This window comes from Canis lupus, chromosome 33 (genome assembly GCF_003254725.2).
Source record: "Canis lupus dingo isolate Sandy chromosome 33, ASM325472v2, whole genome shotgun sequence".
In the NCBI taxonomy this organism is placed as follows: Eukaryota; Metazoa; Chordata; class Mammalia; order Carnivora; family Canidae; genus Canis; species Canis lupus.
This window is the reverse complement of record NC_064275.1, coordinates 31,495,352-31,513,573: the sequence shown is the minus strand read 5'-3', so window position 1 is coordinate 31,513,573 and position 18,222 is coordinate 31,495,352. Positions and strand designations below refer to the sequence as shown.

The 18,222-nt window shown below is 36.2% G+C and overlaps 1 protein-coding gene across 8 annotated transcripts in view; it reads right to left on the bottom strand.

Annotated features, from left to right (window-relative positions):
* Positions 1-18,222, bottom strand: part of ATP13A3 (ATPase 13A3) — a 98,985-nt gene that overhangs the window by 11,123 nt on the left and 69,640 nt on the right. For all 8 annotated transcript variants that reach the window (XM_025473236.3, XM_049105237.1, XM_025473243.3 and 5 more), the window contains 10 exons: positions 17,363-17,485; positions 17,200-17,279; positions 16,473-16,515; positions 16,276-16,385; positions 15,887-15,983; positions 14,906-14,978; positions 12,462-12,639; positions 10,185-10,375; positions 5,083-5,171; positions 1,343-1,423 (listed from right to left, as the gene is read on the bottom strand). In XM_025473236.3, coding sequence (XP_025329021.1) covers positions 1,343-1,423; positions 5,083-5,171; positions 10,185-10,375; positions 12,462-12,639; positions 14,906-14,978; positions 15,887-15,983; positions 16,276-16,385; positions 16,473-16,515; positions 17,200-17,279; positions 17,363-17,485 — 1,065 coding nt within the window. The remainder of the gene's footprint in view (positions 1-1,342; positions 1,424-5,082; positions 5,172-10,184; positions 10,376-12,461; positions 12,640-14,905; positions 14,979-15,886; positions 15,984-16,275; positions 16,386-16,472; positions 16,516-17,199; positions 17,280-17,362; positions 17,486-18,222) is intronic.

Genomic DNA, 18,222 nt, shown 5'->3' with positions numbered 1-18,222 from the left:
GGTCTTTCCCATTTTAAAATAATGCTTACAATTTGAGGTTTTTTTTAACAATGAATTATTTTCATTCAATTAACATTATATTAAGTCTATGTCTATAGATGAGCTCATGAGTATCATCAAAGTCCAACACAAAAATTCTTTCAATACTAAACAAGAATAATAAGAGAGATTATGAGCAGATTCCCTAAAAATTGTTTTCCTCTAGATTTTAAGTAATATTTGTGTGAACAGATGAACTTATATTATAAAAAAGGGAAAGCTTTTAAAATATAATATCTTAGATGTGCTTTCTCGTGTCCATAAAATAGCACAAATACTTTCCACTGGACAACTTAAAAAAGCAGTAGCATAATAGCTACGCTGCCAATTATGGCCCAAATTTAAATACCAAGTCATCTTTTAGAAAGATAACAAATTAAGCATAATTTCCAAGTCGAGAACTATTATCACTGAAGTATACACATTTCCCCACAAATTACTTAATTTTAATTCAAAAGCCTGCCCTATGAAGAGAACCTTTCACTTAAAAATGACAACTGTATCTCCTTCTTCCATTTCATATATTGCTACTATAGAAGTGAATAGAAGTGAATATATATTCTATAATAGAATATATTATATTCTATAATATAATAGAATTATAACAGTGAATTATAATAGTGAATATAAAAGAAGTGGATAATATTTTAATAGAGAACAGATAAAATTTTATTAATAAACATTACTTATTACTGGCTCCCTTTACAGAAGTCAACTTAAGGGCAATCCTAATAGGAGAATAACTATATAATATACAATCAATCACAGAGGACTTAAGACCTCCAGAGGAAACTCAAAAGTAAATACCAAGGAGGAGGTTCCAGTAATCAGTGCCAGTAAGCTCAGAGCAGTCATTATTTTATACTTTCAATAAACTGTCATTAAAATTTACTAGAGTTCATGTAGAAAGCCCCCTCCCTCCTTTTTCCCTTAAACGGGAGTTTTTACTGTATACCACAGGTCTCTAGTGGTACACCCCCATTCTGATTTCATGATCATGGGCCCACTAGTTGAGGGGTCGCATAAGCACTAATCTTCTCCCTTTCCCGTAGATCACTAATGTTCACTATCTCTCTGCTTATCTCCTCCTATCTGTATGATTACAGCTATATCATATCCCTTAATATGACAATTATCAGTTAACAGAAAAGGTCAGGAGAGAGAGCTAAATGAATTTAACTAAAATGAGACTGAAACTCTTTGTGGGCTTCCATAATGTTACCTGTCCTCTTCTCCCAGGACTATTAAATCACCAAGAATCCCAAAGCAGCAACGTAGCCATCTGATTATCTGAAGTGCTTACCTCCACCATGATAGATACAAGGGCATTGACAAGAACAATCATGAGCATAGTTATACGCCACTGATATGGTACACACACTATCTGTAAGACAAAATTTTTAAGTTAAAATTGTAGTATGCAGTTTATGTTACAGCATTATATCATGATTTCGAAATTTACTGAATTCCTATTACATACCAAGCACCTTCACATACACTATCTACTCAATTTTTAACAATGCCACAAGGTATATCCACTTTTCAGAGGATGAAGCTCAAAAGTGTAACTCAAGGTTAAAAGAATACAGTACAGTTAAAGTGGCTGAGCTTAGAATCAAATCCTATTCACTCAAAATCAAAAGCCCATGCTTTCTACTAGTTAATGAATTTCTAACAAGTTCCTATTTTTAAAACAAATATAATACGGCAGATACTGATCAAATAATGAAGTATCACTCAACACTCTATATACTGTCATAAAGACAAATTCATCAAAGTATACAAATTAACAAATACAGTCTAAGTTTTCACTTTAATGTCTGTGATTAATTTCTAAGGTCTAAAAAAATAAAAGGGAAAAAAATCCTATTCATGCATTCACCTTTTAGTCAACACATATTTACTGAGTACCTAAAATACTGTGCTAGATGTGGAGGACTAATATGATCTTATGTTTTAGAAAAACACCCATGATTCCAGCAAGAAAGATTTTAAGGGTGGAGACTGCTACAGCAATCAAGATAAGAGATGATCGAAGTAGAAACCAGTGATGGGGGCCACCAGATAATAGTTATATATTTGGTCTCTGACACAGAGCACTTAAGACTCTTGTAATTTCCTGAGTGATGGTGACAATAAGAGCGGCTTACTCAGAGGTCCTAAACACCCTGGAATTTCCTAGGGATCATGTTTTTTATTCTAAGGAGGCTACTCATGGTGGGCTCCTGGATAGCTCCAGGATGGGGGCTGGTTATCAGAAAGACTAAGCAATGATTAGAAGCTTGGAGCTTTCAGGCCCACTCCCCCATCCTCCATGGAAGGGAGAAAGGCTGGAGACTAAGTTAATAACTAACCATGACTAGATGAGGTAGCCTCCATTAAAAAAAAAAATCCCAGGGATCCCTGGGTGGCACAGCGGTTTAGCGCCTGCCTTTGGCCCAGGGCGCGATCCTGGAGACCCGGGATCGAATCCCACGTCGGGCTCCCGGTGCATGGAGCCTGCTTCTCCCTCTGCCTCTCTCTCTCTCTCTCTCTCTTTCTCTGTGTGTGTGACTATCATAAATAAATAAAAATAAAAAAAAAATATCCCTAAACTTCAGGTTTAGAGAGCTTCTCGTTCAGGCAACACAGCCACGTTCTGGGAGGTTGATGCATCCCAACTCCACAAGGACAGAAAGTCTTATGCTCGAGACATTTCCAGTCCTTGGCCTATCTGCCTCCTCATCTGGTTGTTCATCTGTACCTTTATTATAAACCAATAAACATAGGTCTTAACCTCAGTTTTACAGCAAATTATTGAACCTGAGGAGGAGGTTCTGGGAACCCTGATTTATATGTAATCAATAAGAAGCACAGGGGATGACCTGGGACTTACAACTGTTATCTCAAGTTGGAGAGCACTCTTGTGGGACAGTCTTTAACCTGTAGGGTGTGTGCTGATTCCAGGTAGTTGGTATCAGAACTGAATTGTAAGATACCCAGTTGGAGGACTAGTTGGTTTGGGACACACACTTGGTGTTACAAGTATTGTGAGTAGAGGAAACAATAGCTGCCTTTTAGGTGGCAAATGAGATGGAGTAAAGGTAAAATAGATTCAGAGTAAGAAAACAGAGAATCTAGCAACAGACTGGCTATGAAAAGACGACGACGACACATATATACACGACACATATATACACTTCTGACTCAGATAAATACTAGTAACAAAAAAACAAAAGACAAAAAAAAAAAAAACAAAAGACAAAGCAGGGTTGAGGGAGAACATGATGGTAAGGTTAGTTATCAAGATGATGAATGAGAGAACTGATGAATGAGATTCACTGATGAATGAGTGAGCTATGCATGTAATATTCAGTATGCCAGTGGATACTCAGTTCTGAAGCTCCGTTGTAAAAGCTAGTCCAACATAAAAGATATGACAGGTGAAGCCAGCACTACAGATGAGCTCCTCCAAATGTACAGAGTTAACACGGGAGAGAAGAATAGAAATGTGTGGAACACTAACATCTAAGGAACAGGAGGAGGAGAGTCTGGAGATTAAAAACGATGAGTCATAGAGGTTAAGAAAAAAAAACAAAGGGAGCACAGCATCACAAAATTGTAGACGGAGTCTCCAGAATGATCGATCACCTGGCTAACTTGTCAAATACTGCTGAGGAGTCAATTAAAGATGGGGGAAAAAAAAAAAACTAAAAGGACAAGTCCACTGGACTTAAGAAGAACGTTGTTAATGGCCTTGGCCAGGGCAACTTTAGTAGGTAGACGCCAGACTATCTGATGAGTGTGTGAGAGGGGAGTCGAATTACGTTGCACTCTTTCAAGAAATAATTTGGCTGTGAAACAGAAGACCCATGTGGCAGGAGAGAAACATAAACAGGTTTTATTTTGTTTTCTTCTTTTGCTTAAAGTGCTTATCTAACTCCCTCATCAAAGCACATGAGGCAACAGACACACTCATACCCTGCTGGTTAAGACTATAAACTGTCAACCTCTTCAAAGTTCAGTAACACAACTGCTTGTACCTGGGATAAAACCCCTGAGTACAGGAAAAGATGACAAACGACCTAATTATTTCCCAATGGAGATAGAGAAATGAATAAAAGTATACTCCCATAATCTATAATAGAATACTACACAGTAGTGGAAATGAAATACATTTATTGACATGGATGCATCTTAAAAATAATGCTAATGAGAAAAGGCAAGTCACAGAAAAATACAAATAGCGAGGTGCCACTGTCATACAATCAAAAGCAAGCAGAACTATCTCTATGGCTTCATACAACATTGGTTAAGTATATAATTAAAGCAAGACAATGAGGTAAAAAATTAGAAGAGTGGTTCCCTCAGGGTGTTTGGAGAAAGGTATGGGATAGTGCCTTACTGGTGTCATGTTACCTTTTTTAGGTTGGATGATAAACTCATGGATGTTATTTTATTACTATTGTGCTGCACAACTTATATACACGTGCATATTCTCTTATATAAAACAAGTATTTCATCATTCGTAAGATTTTTAATGAAAATATGAACTCAGTGGCCAGAGAAGAAGAGGCAGTAGGTACAGACTATTCAAGTAAGTTGAGAAGGGACAGATCAAATAACAGGGTCAAAGCTTTTTTTTTTTTTATTTTTAAAGATCAAGGAACATTTTTTTTTTCAGACAGGGAAATAGAACCAGAGCAAAGACTGAAGAAAACAGGCAAGAAACATAAAATAACAGACTCAATAAAAGCTGCTGTTTCAATTATGTTCTTTATTCTTTTTAGGGTATTTTTGGGTTAATATAACTGCACCTTAGAAAATTCAGAAAGAAGAGATCCTGGGGGAAATGACCTTGACAGATGAATCTTTGTCCCCAGTAATATGAGAGCAAGGGAGGTGAGAGATCGTTAAGCCCTAAGCAAACCTCCAGAAGTCCCATCTGGCTGTGTAAGAACCACATAATACTAACACGTCATTTTCTGTTCCTGTCTTACTACTGCTCTCCTAGATATTATCACCCTTAGACAACCAATAATAATTGATGTGCTGAACCCTTACCTGAAGAACCTGGTCAATAGAGGCAACTGGATGCAACATGATGAGTAATATGAAAACATACAAAATAATCACAGACACAACAAAAAAATCTGAAAAAGAAAGTAAAACAATTAAATTAGAAGTTCCTTTAAAAAAAATGCATATATAATAACAACTGATATACTAGCAATCCTAGATCTGGTTTTGAATACATCTATTTAGGTTGGTAAAATATATAAAGTGTGTGTTTTGTTATTTCCTAGACTACAGTACATCATTTAGGCCCAAAGAATTCATTTATGTGAAACAGACATAATCAGCATTTATAAAAATAAGAGACAGACTTTTATGGACACTTATTTCTAATTTCCCCAGATAGATAGCTACTTTATAAGATAATCAAGACCATATATAATTCAAAGACAGGAGACTAGCCTATGCAGAGCAAACTGAGATTATCATTTAAAACATGTATGGACTAATTACTGTTGACTATAAAAATACTGAATAACATTGTTACTCCCAGTATTAGGTATGTTATAATCCTAAATAGAGGCATTCTAATTTGCCTCTAAGTATATTTCTGTTAGGGGAATCCCACTTTCTCAATGACTTCCTCTGTAAAAATATTGCCACAGAAAACGTTAGTTAAAACCCAGAAACTGAGTTGATTTACTATTTTAAATGTGAACTATTCTGCTTGCTGCAGTAGCTAGAAATGGTAAATTCAATCCAGCAGTACTTCCCATTACTCTCTAACTCAAAAATCCCTGCTTATGGCCATTTGCTAACTGTGTATATGCATGCATACATTTGCACATAAACAAGCAGACTCTTATTTATATAATGAGCCTTAAGGCTCAGAAATTTCCCCATTATATTGGTATTCTCCAACTCTTTTCCCTTTTTTCTTTGGCCTGGATATTTATTTACAAAATCTTTTCTGAGGTTATCTTGAAACTCAAATTTTATTAATACCATGTGGAACCAAAATTTTATCAGAAATCCTTCAGATTGGATAAAGAAGTTAATATACTATTCTATGGACTGTAAATGAGGGATCTCATACTATTTTTAAATATAGGAGTCATTTATAAGTATAAACACTGTTAATATGTCAGTTTCAAAACCATAGGCCAATATCATTCATTGCTCTGCAGAAATAACATATATAGTTATTGTTTATATATATTAATATACATATTTATTGTTCTAACAACTTAGGCAGAAAGTTGTATTATTTAACATCCATGCCAAAGTAGGGGAACTTTAATTATGAGTCACTGACCAACAGGATGAAAAATCTGGGACACATGTTAGATTTAAAAAATTTTTCCCTGGATTTTTATTTTTAAAACACACTACTAAACTATAAACAGAAAACATTAACATTTTATTCAATAAATGTAGCAGCTAAGGCAATACATAAGTTATATAGTTATTCAAAGAGTTAATGTGGTCAGTTAAAAAAAAAAAGCATTTGGAAAGTGGTAGTTGTAAGTACAGAAACACACAAAAGACAAAATCAGAAAAAGAAGAAATGGTCAGAATACAAATGCCAGAGAGACACAGAGACAGAAAAAGTGGTTTCAAAATAGTAATAGCCCATATTGAATGTTTTCCAAATTTTACTGCATTTTTACAGCTATACACAAAAGAGATTTGTCATCTAGTTCCTGACATGTTGCCAGAAAACAATTTTTTACTCAGGCTCATAAACTTCTTACATCCACCTCAACAGCGTTTCTCAAATTTTCCTCTTTCTCCTAAAGCCACTCCCTTTGATCACACGTCTAAAAACCTGCCAAGATATCCATGTGAAGCAGAAAATAAGTATTTAAACCTTCCCTTTCTTTAGCCAGGGTAAAGAAAGAGGCGCTATTAGAAGGAATCTGACAGGGACGCGCATGGGTGGCCAATGTAAATAATCACCGAAATGAAAAGATAAACAGAGAAACCAAGAATGGGAAAACCAGGTATTCATTTTTGAGAGCTACGGAGATTCTAGCAGACTGTGCTCTCCGCTCCTCGACTCTCCTGGCATCGCTACTGAAGTACAAGTAATGCTCTTCACAAGAAGACTAAGTGATCAAAACTAATTCTGTGTTGGTGGTGACTGGAGATAAGGGGAGAACGTTCCTTAAGGTAAACATTTAGATTCCACCACAAAGCTGTGTGAACATGAACACATCCCTAGGAGCTGAGGTATTTCAACTAATAAGATGAGGATATGATGAGGATACCAGAGGAAAGAGTAGACTTAGGCCTTCAAATGCAAAGCATTTGTAAATTCAAGTTATTATGAACCGTGTCTCAGCTTATGGCATCACAGATTTGTTCATCAAAACCAGTTGGTTTTGATGGCATATGGCATCAAAATCAGGCATCATAAAGGAGTTCCTTTACGTTCCCCTTAGTATGTAACTCAGAAATAAAGCCTTACATAGAATAAATAAACTTACAATACTCGTTCATGACTCTGATATATACTTCTCTTGTTCCTTCCTCAAAAATATGAACTGGGGTCTTCTGACTTATAACCACAAATTTCAAGTCTTTTTATTCCTAACCCTACTTCCTTATTATTCAGTTTATCTTTGAAAGGCCACCTTATCCTGCAGAGTCTCTAGGTATCTGCTCCAATCAATTCAGGCCTGGCAGAGGAACAGGAAAAAATATAGACCCAGAGGAGGAGAAATACTGGCAGTCCAGTAGTGAGGTCTTCGCAGACCGGACTTGGATGTCACAAGCAGGAAGTTATAGGACTCAAGTAAGACGCTGTAGCAAAAAAGAAAGCCAAATCCAAGAGATCACATCTAGTTAAATGAGACTCTAAGAATTAAGCCTGTATCATCACGGCCCATGGTCAAAGGAGAAAAATATAACTGGGCTAATAAGCTGAAGCTGAAAATGGGTCACTGCAGACTGCAATTCAGTTTGATTCAGAATCCAAGAGTACAAAAGAGTACAAAAACACTCTGACGAGAATGCCTAACATGCCTAAGATTGAGATTAATTTTTTTAAACAATAATCTCAAAATAGGTTTAATACGTTTCACTGTTAAGACACAGAGAATAGCACCAGCAAGTCCTAGCAAAGAAAGAAGACTTATGTCAGCTCTAGTAAAGCCTCACTCATTCCCAGCTCTACTTATACCTTATGCTGTATTATTTCTTTATACTGTTAGACTATTCCTATCACTGCTTTTCCCCCCCTACTTCTTTATTCATCAGTAATGGAAAGATTAAGGAACTCTAATGACAGACAAGATGTGAAAATCAGCAAAATACGTGTATGCTGTCTTTAGTGTTCCTATTTTACTTTTTCAGGAGGCATATTTTAAGACAGTATGCACTTCCGTTTATCCACCAGACATGCACAAGCTGCTTATATTAAGGACAAAGGTTTTTGTGGGTATATTTTTGCTAAAACATAATTTTTAATACACATCTTAAAAAAATAGTCCAATGATCAACAACTGAGTTTATTATTTATTCAAGTCAATTTGAATTTACATGCAAATACAAAATATCTTAATACAAAATTAAACAGTAATACAAAGCTTTTAAATTTCTTGAAATTTTCCAATACAAAAGATCCATTTTAAAAATTGGCAATTAATAATCTCTCTTTTTAATTGGAGTGGCATGGATAGATAGGGTTGATTTACTTAGATCTATAAAATTAACTTTCTGACATGGCTGTCTTACTTACAGTCTGAACACCAGTTTTCTTTTTTTTTTTTTGAACACCAGTTTTCTTATACAAAGAGAGCATTATTCTCTGACGAGAAGTTTTAGCTACCCTTGGGCATGCTAAATATCCTTGAAATTTTAAAATATGGAACTAAAAATAAAACATGTATGTCAACTTTAAGTTCACCTTAACTAAAGCTAACTTTAGTTATGAAGTACTCAGAAGCTTTTGAACTTCTATGGAAGGCTTTTTTTTCCAAAGCATGCTTCCAATATGCTTTTCAGTAATACAGTTTCTACTTGTTAGATAATATCAGAGGCTTTTGTTGTTGTTGTTGTTTTTAATTTATTTATTTGGTCGAGGGAGGGGCAACAGGAGAGGGACAGAGAACCCTGAGAAAAGCTTCACATCACGGATGCGGGCCTCAATCCCATGACCGAGATCACAACCTGAGCTAAAACCAAGAGTCAGACACTCAACTGCAGCACCTAGACACCCCAATATCAGTTTTTGTAAAAGAAAAGCATAAAATCAGATTTCAACATTATTAATACTTGAACAGTCTTACCTGTCCAAAGTAGAAATAAAACTTGACCTACAAACCACATAGTGGACAATTACAAATTAAATATATGAGAAAATGCTCTGTAAACTCTCATGATAGAAATAAATGCTAGTAGTTGTTACTTACGTCTAGGATATACCGAAATCTGTGACCTGAGTTTGCCAACCAGAACAGTGGCATTTCTTTCTACTACAGCAAAAGAATTACTGTTCATTCATTGATACTGCAAAAATCTAAAGTTCTTTATGACAAAAATTAAGTCATCCCATATATTAGTATATTCTCAACTTTTTGAAAATTGGCAATTTATAGTCATTGATTTTTTTCCCCATAACCCCTAATTTTGATCAATCAAAATGCTATCTCTGATTGCTATAGTTAGATGAGTCAACACAGGCATAAGACTCCATTCTACTGGCCCTTTAAGCAAAGTGGATGCAAAGGTGACACAAATGAAGGATTCCAGGTGAATACTGTCTTGTACCAGGGTCAAAATGACAAAAAGACAGCTGGCACTGTGCAGACCACCCAGAAGCAAAATATAATATCCACTGTTCCAAATGAAGAACCTCTGTTCCTGCTTCTAATTCTAACTCTGTCTGCAATGGGCTGTAAAAATAAAAGCTGGAGCCAGAAGCAATTGGATGTGAAAACCAGGAATGTTTAGAACTGGTGGCTTCAATTTTAAACTTTAGAGTGGCAGCTACCATGAGAACAAAACAAGACAGTAAACACCTAAATCACTAGGTTCATTCTATTTGTGAAGACCTATTTCATTTTGAAAGAACAGTTTAACTCTACTCTTCCTACAACATTTTTAAAGAAACGAAGCAGGATAAAAATCACATATGCCAAACTTACAATTCTTGTAGCAAGGCTGCCTGAAGGGTTTTCCTTTTGAAAAGGCAATTGCCACTATGAGGTACTGAAAACTGGAGATAAAAAACACTGTGGTATTTTCATAATTTTGTATATTACGCGTATCAAGTTCAGTTTCATTGTACAAATGTGAAGAAGAATTCCAATATAGGCTTCTCGTTGTATTACAAGCACTAGAACACAAAAATATTTTACATTACTAAATACCATTCTCATTTCCCAAAAGAAATCAATTTTCGAGGATGCCCAGGTGGCTCAGCGGTTGAGTGTCTGCCTTCAGCCTGGGGCGTGATCCTGCAGACCCGGGATCGAGTCCCACATCGGGCTCCCTGCATGGAGCCTGCTTCTCCCTCTGCCTGTGTCTCTCTGCCTCTCTCTCTCTCTCTCTCATGAATAAATAAGTAAATTCTTAAAGAAAAAAATTCTTTTAACTGCTTTTGAATCACTCTCATAATATACATAGAAATAAGGTTTTTTGTAGGAAAAATTTCAATGATATCAAGATAAAAATATGTAGAACAGGCAATAGAGTTAAGGGTCTCTTTCTTAGTCACATTCTAGTCAGTTTAAAAAAAAACTAGAAGAAACTTCATATTTAATAAGCTCCTCTCACTTTTTAAATTTGGGGATAAAAGTAATATAACACTGTAAGTTGACCATACTGGAATCAAAAGAAAACAAACAAACAAACAAAGAAACACAGTAATGGTTAACAGACCTTAGGTTTGACCTTATTAACTCTACCATTTTTTAGCTTAACTGAGGAAATATTCTTTCATTTCTGAGCCCCAGTTTCCTGATCTGTAAGGATAGATACCGCCTGTGCCATCACAGGGTTTCTGTGAAGAATGGGGAAGAGGACTCTTATAAATAAACACCCAGCAAAGCACTTTAGCACTGAGATGGGCCCCAACCTCCTCTCTACGGCATGCTCTCAGCTCTGCTTCCAGGTGGGCAGGACTGTCCAACACACTTAACAACCAGCACTAAAACATTAATTATAAAAGCACAGGCAAGTACTAATAAAATGTTAATCCGTACAAATGAATTCTGGAAAGCTTCCCCCAAACAATTCCATCTATTCCCTTGGGTGCGTAGTGTTTATACGTACACACAGGCAAACAGTAATGTTAAATTTCTTGGTTTCCTACAACCTTTTTTTTTAAGATTGATTGATTGATTTATGAGAGAGAAAGCAGACACACAGGCCGAGGGAGAAGCAGGCTCCATGCAGGGAGCCCGACTTGGGACTCGATCCCGGGACTCCAGGATCACGCCCTGGGCTTAAGGCGTTTTTTTTGTGTGTGTTTTAATTAAGTAGACTCCACACTCAACGTGGAGCCCACTTTTGGGCTTGAACTCAAAACCCTAATATCAAGAGTCAGATGCTTAACTGACTGACCCCACCCAGGCACCCCAGCTTACATGTTTAATTCATTAAAATAATTTTATCATAATCTGTGACTGATAGAATACCCATAAATAAGAGAAGCACTTAGTACTTTTTTACAAGTTTTTATAGGTCTTAAAATGTCTTTCCTAAATTTGGAAAAGTTAGAGGCACAAACATTGTGGGTTTAGAAGACTCTACTAATTTCAATCTTTTCATTTTACAGATAAGGAAAGTAAGGCTCAGTAGCTAATTAGGAAACTGATCCAATAGTCTCATCTTGGTAATAATTATGACGACCACCACGCCTGACCACATTTCTAGAAATAAAAGGAGTTATTATGTTGTAAAGTCAAATACAGGCCAAATAACTTAATTATATAATCAAGCAGCTTGGGAACATTTTGTTTTTAAAGATCTTATGTATTTATTCATGAGAGACACAGAGAGGCAGAGACACAGGTAGAGGGAGAAGCAGGCTCCCTGCAGGGAGCCCGACGCGGGACTCCAGGACCCCGGGATCATGCCCTGAGCTGAAGGCAGACGTCAACCACCCAGCCACCCAGGTGTCCCTGCTGGGGAATTTGTAAATAATTTTAAAACTTTTTTTTTTTTAAAGACTTTTTATTTATTTATTCATAGAGACACAGAGAGAGAATGAGAGGCAGAGACACAGGCAGAGGGAGAAGCAGGCTCCATGCAGAGAGCCTGACGTGGGACTTGATCCGGGGTCTCCAGGATCACGCCCTGAGCTGCAGATGGCGCTAAACCGCTGCACCACCGGGGGCTGCCCTTAAAACTTATTTTTACACGCATATATGTTCCAACACATTTTGCACAAGATTTTTAAAATGGATTGACCAACTTACTCTGATTGTGGATGCCATACTTCATACCAAGGTTGCTGCTTGACCCAAAAAAATCCCAAAGATTGAAATCCAATGCAGATGATGATCTGAGACAAAACGGAGAAGAGAAGGGCCCCGGATATAAGACCTGAGGGTGGTCTTTGTGCCACAAGTTCCTTCCAGGCGGGATTTAAACTCACTATATTGAGGAGGAAAAAAAGACGTTTTTATCTAAACAGGTTGCTATAAAATACAAAATCAGATTCATTTAGGAACTTAAATTCGTTCCATCTAACAAATCTTTAATATGAAAAATGTCCCAAATCCCAAAGCCAATCCAGATGTCATACATATTTAAATCATCTGTAAAAACATACAATTTAGGCTTTTTCAAAAGTGCCTCACAAGTACTTTTCTATTAGCCTACTGAAACGCTAGTACAAGAATACTAAACATAAACATATAAACTATAATTTTAATCAACATCCTTCTATGTTTAAGAATTTATTTTTGCATCTTTAATTGCAAAGCTACAGTAATAATACATATTTCTTCCTCTTAAGACATTAACACATAACAAAAAGGAGACATTAACGAAGGTTGAAAACAGGGTGCCTGGTGGCTCAGTTCTGACAACCAAAAATACCTCCAGACATTGTCAGATGTTCTCTGGGGGGCAAAATCATGTTGGTTGAGAACCACTGGGTTAAACAATCTTTAGTGGATACTAAAACTAGTGAGTGAAAATTTAATGAGGAACAGGATTTTTCATTGTTTCAGTATTTTTCTACAGATTACATAATAAAATTACAAAGAGAAGAGCAGAAATTATAGTGGAGAAACTTGGTGGTTATCACCTTAATAAGCGTTCAAAGCCCTTTTTTAAGTTACTGTTATGCTTATATAGCTTTCAACCTTCATTTTTGTTGGTTTTTTAAAGATTTTATTTATTTTGTTTTTTTTAAACAATTTTTTTTAATTTTTATTTATTTATGATAGTCACAGAGAGAGAGAGAGAGAGAGAGAGAGAGAGAGGCAGAGACACAGGCAGAGGGAGAAGCAGGCTCCATGCACCGGGAGCCCGACGTGGGATTCGATCCCGGGTCTCCAGGATCGCGCCCTGGGCCAAAGGCAGGCGCCAAACCACTGTGCCACCCAGGGATCCCGATTTTATTTATTTTGAAAGAGAGAGAGAACGAGCACATGAGCAAGGGGGAGGGGCAGAAGGAGAGGGAGAATAACATGCTTCCTACTGAGCAGGGAGCCTGATGCAGGACTCGATCCCAGAACCCCAAGATCATGACATGAGACATGATGTGCCAGGGTTACTGGCATCTAGCAGGTAGGGGCCAGAGATGCTGGTTAGCACCCTCTAACACACTGAAAAGAATTATCTGGCCTAAAAGGTCAGTCAGAGCAGGGTCTTTCCATGGTCGAAGTCCATTATTCCTTCTATAGTTATTAGTTTGCATTTTACTCTCAGGCAGAGCTTTCCCTTCTCTCCCTATTTATTTCCAATAGGGACTTGTGAATTTTCATTTGACTAAGTGGGTTATATCCATTACACCATTTCTTTTGATATAATCACCAAGACCAAATAAACCAACATCTTGTGTCCCCTCATATGCTGTACGTAGGATACAGTATTGCAATCCTCCTGCCAAGAACTCACAGCCCGAGTCTAATGTCTAATCAGACAAATCCATATAACTGGGGTTTCTTCTTTCATAAATGTCAACATCAAGATGTCCCCCAAAACGGCTGATGTAATATTCTGGGTTTAAAAAACACTACAGTGGGGCACCTACGTTGGCTCAGGTCATGACCGCAGGACCCTGGGATCAAGCCCCAGATCAGGCTCCCTGCTCAGTGGACAGTCTGCTTCTCTCTCCCTCTGCCCCCCAACCTGTTCTCTCTTGCTCTCTCTCAAAAAATTTTTTAAATCATTTAAAAAAAAAAAAAAGACTAAAGTGACATGATAATGAAATTTGTGAGCCTAGATTAGATTCGGGTCTAGAGAACAAGGGGAAAAAATAGGTAGAAAGGACATTATTGGGATATATGACAAAATCTGATTATGTGCTGTGGATTAGATATTATATCACCGTTAAACTTTCTCATCTTTATAACTATGTTTAATTACCTAAGAGAATGACTTTGGCGACAATATACAATAAAATATGTGGATGCAAAGGGGCATGATTACACAAACTTATTCTCAAATATTTTAGAAAAGATGAAGAACAATAAAATAATAAAACAACTAGGACAAATAAAAACAACTTGTAGTAGTGCTCACTTCGGCAGCACATATACTAAAAACAACTCATAGTAAATGAAGTATTTACAAGGAATCTAAAGAAGTATGCACTGTGTTATAATTATTGTTATAAATTTACCAAAGTTTAATGAGTTACATCAGAATTTCATATGCTTTTAAACCAATAACGAAGCAAAATACTCACTTGTAAATACCACTACCAAAATGATTGCCAGATCAATGAAGAGAAACTGGAAGTCTCCGAGGTTACTTAAGATCTACAGAAGTAATTTTTAAAACATAATTAGTTTTCAGAAACTATTTTTACATCACTTTCCCCCAGCTTTAGATTTTTCCTCCTTGGTTTTAGTATCTCCCTCCTCCCACCACCAATAAAGACAACTTTAAAGTGACATTTAGACCTGCTTAAAAGTTAAAATACAATTACCTTTTATATTAGTAAAAAATAACACGCATTTGCAAAGATTCAATTTACTAATATAAAAGGCAGCTTCTAAACATTCATTCAGTAAAAATTTAAGTTTTTTGGCAAAAACAAAACAAAACAAAACCAGAAGCTTGTACTTAGAATATTCAACACTCTTGAAAATTAGTATCTCAAAGCTTCCTAAGACTATCTAACACCATCCTCCCTGATCCTTTCTACAAATGGTAGAAAGGGATAGTTTCACAAAGACTCCCTGGGATGTCACATTTGTTTTGAGAAAATTCTAAAGTGAGATCACTTCAATTATCAAATCTGATGGAGTATACCTATAGATGTCACTTGTGTACATTTTTTCTCCAAATACAGAAAGTCCTACAAACTACTGCTGAAACATCTTTCCTTCTTCTGACCTTTTTCTGTAAATATATAGCAAAGTTAACTACAAATCCGAAATATGTCACAGCTTGACATTTTGAAGAATTCCCAATCTGCACTAAAGGAAAAAAAATTACAATCACCTTTTATTCATAGGGTCCTAACCACAGTCATCAACGTTAAAGAAAATGCTGTTCTAGACTAATGAGATTTTCAATCTGCTACTCAAAATATAATAAACTAAATGAAAATTTATAGGGGCTAGTTATGTAAGTTCCATACTTAGTGGATGCAAACATACTCATTTTTTGGTTCAAATGCCTTAATAAAAGCACCATCTCTATAAGCAATGACGGTACTCACAGAATATAGCAGAGTAACACTGAAGTACTGTATAATGCTGTACAAAGCCATAAATTTAAACACACAGAAAGAAGTCATTAAAGCAGCACGGCCTTCCCTGTGAAAACAAATGTTGGCATGTGAATAAAAGCATCTGAACTCTTCCAAATCACAATTACATCTTAACAGATGAACATCAACATTCAACAGCTACAACAAAGCACTTTTCTAACAAAAGAACTAAAGCCAAGCAGAACCGAAAGAGAAGTTGCAACCTATTGCTAGTGAACTTACAGATCGAATATACTAATAATACATCATTACAACAAACTCATATTAATTTCTATCATTTTTTCTATATTATTAGAGCAAGCCACAAAGATAATAGTGAAATTTTCAACTTGTGCTACCTGATAAGGTTTGGCACACAAGAAATACTAGGAGTTTTGGAGGTAAAGGGAGATGCCACTGAAGCCTCGAGCTCTGATAACGAAATGCCTCCATGCGCCCTCTTCAAAGCCTAATGGTTGAAGAAGAAAAGTGGTTACGTTTTGTGACTATGACTTAGGCTAAAGAAAGAACTATAAACCACAAAAACCATACTTACACCACAATCATTTGCACCATCACCGCACATCCCAACAAAGTAACTGAGAAACAAAAATTAGGTTAAGATTTTGATTACTTTTTTTAAGATTTTGATTACTTTTATAAAACAAACATTTAACTTAAGATTTCCCCAATATGTTATTTTATTATGAAGAGCTGACAGACCAAGACCTCCCCAATGGAACTAAAAAATCTATTTATCACAATGACCATAGGCACGTTGCTTTGCAAACATCACCAGCTTGCAAGCCAAATAACCTGAGTTACTGTCCCATTTCTGTCACAAGCTGGGCAAATCAGTTTCTTATTTGGCATCTCAGTTTCCTAATTTTAGAGCAAAGGTCATGGGCTTGTACAGTTTTTAGTAACCTACTTTTAAGGCTATTGGTAAAGATTTCTCCCTTTAAAACTTAACAATAAATAAAATAAATAAAAAATAAAAATAAAAAAATAAAAAATAAAACTTAAACGTAATTATTAATAGAAACTATGAAGCTACTTCTACAAGCTGAGTGAATGAAGCCTTTCTTACAGATACTACCTGGAAAAGGAATTATGGATATTATACTTTAGCTAAATAAATGAACATGAGTCTCTTAAAAAGGCACTTAGAGTTATCACCTACTGACAGGTGACAACTCCATACACATGAAATATTAGTTACTTTTCTGGTTTTGAAAATGAAATTATAATCCATAAAAACAAAAAACCCCACCAATACTTACTCTACATTTTGCAATGCTTCTATTAATTGTGTCTTCTGATCAGGTGCCATACGGGCAAACACAGTGCCATGCAACATCAACTGGGAAAAATACAAATTTCTTTAAAATATGGTTTGCAACGTCCTCATGTGAACACATACATACATAAACCTAAGTGACTAACCTTAGGAGCAAGGTCTTGAAAATGTTCCAATATCACTGAAAATGATTTTCCATTCATTGCAAAATGATAACGAGTCACCTGAAGATCCTCTAAGCTATCATGGACCAGTTTAATTGGAATAGCCTGTGCATGAGACATTCAAAACTGTATTTAGGCATCCAGACCAAGTAACAAAATCCTATTTTAAATATATTTGATCTAAAGCTAAAGTCTTTCATCTGATATTTTACATAAAACAATGAAAGTTTAACATTTGTTAAAAGTAAAAGGAAAATTTTAAGGCAAGCTGCCGTTAGTGGTTATTAAAAAAAAAAAAAGGCTAAAATCAGCTTTGGTTTCAAATAATGCATGGACTAAATATTATGGACCACTGGCACCATTTATTATTACCTTTAAAATAGGATACGGGCACCTGGATGGCTCAGTTAAGAGCGGTTAACCACTCTTGGTTTCTTCCCCCCCACCGCTCTTGGTTTCAACCCAGGTTATGATCTCATGGGCTCCTCGCTAGGGAGGGAGTCTGCTTGAGGAGTCTCTCCTGCTGCCCCTCCCCCAATTCTTGGACTCTCATTCTCTGAAATAAATAAATCTTAAAAAAAAAAAAAAAATTAAGGGATGCCTGGGTGGCTCGGCGGTTAAGTGCACCTGCCTTCAGCTCGGGGTATGATCAAGTCCCACATCAGGCTCCCTGCATAGAGCCTGCTTCTCCCTCTGCTTCTGCCTGTCTCTGCCTCTCTCTTTCTGTGTGTCTCATGAATAAATAAATAAAATCTTAAAAAAAAAATCAAAACGGGATAAATGTCTGGGATTATCTTTTAAGATAATGAATCCTAATGAATCAATCTCTGAGGAGGTGGCCC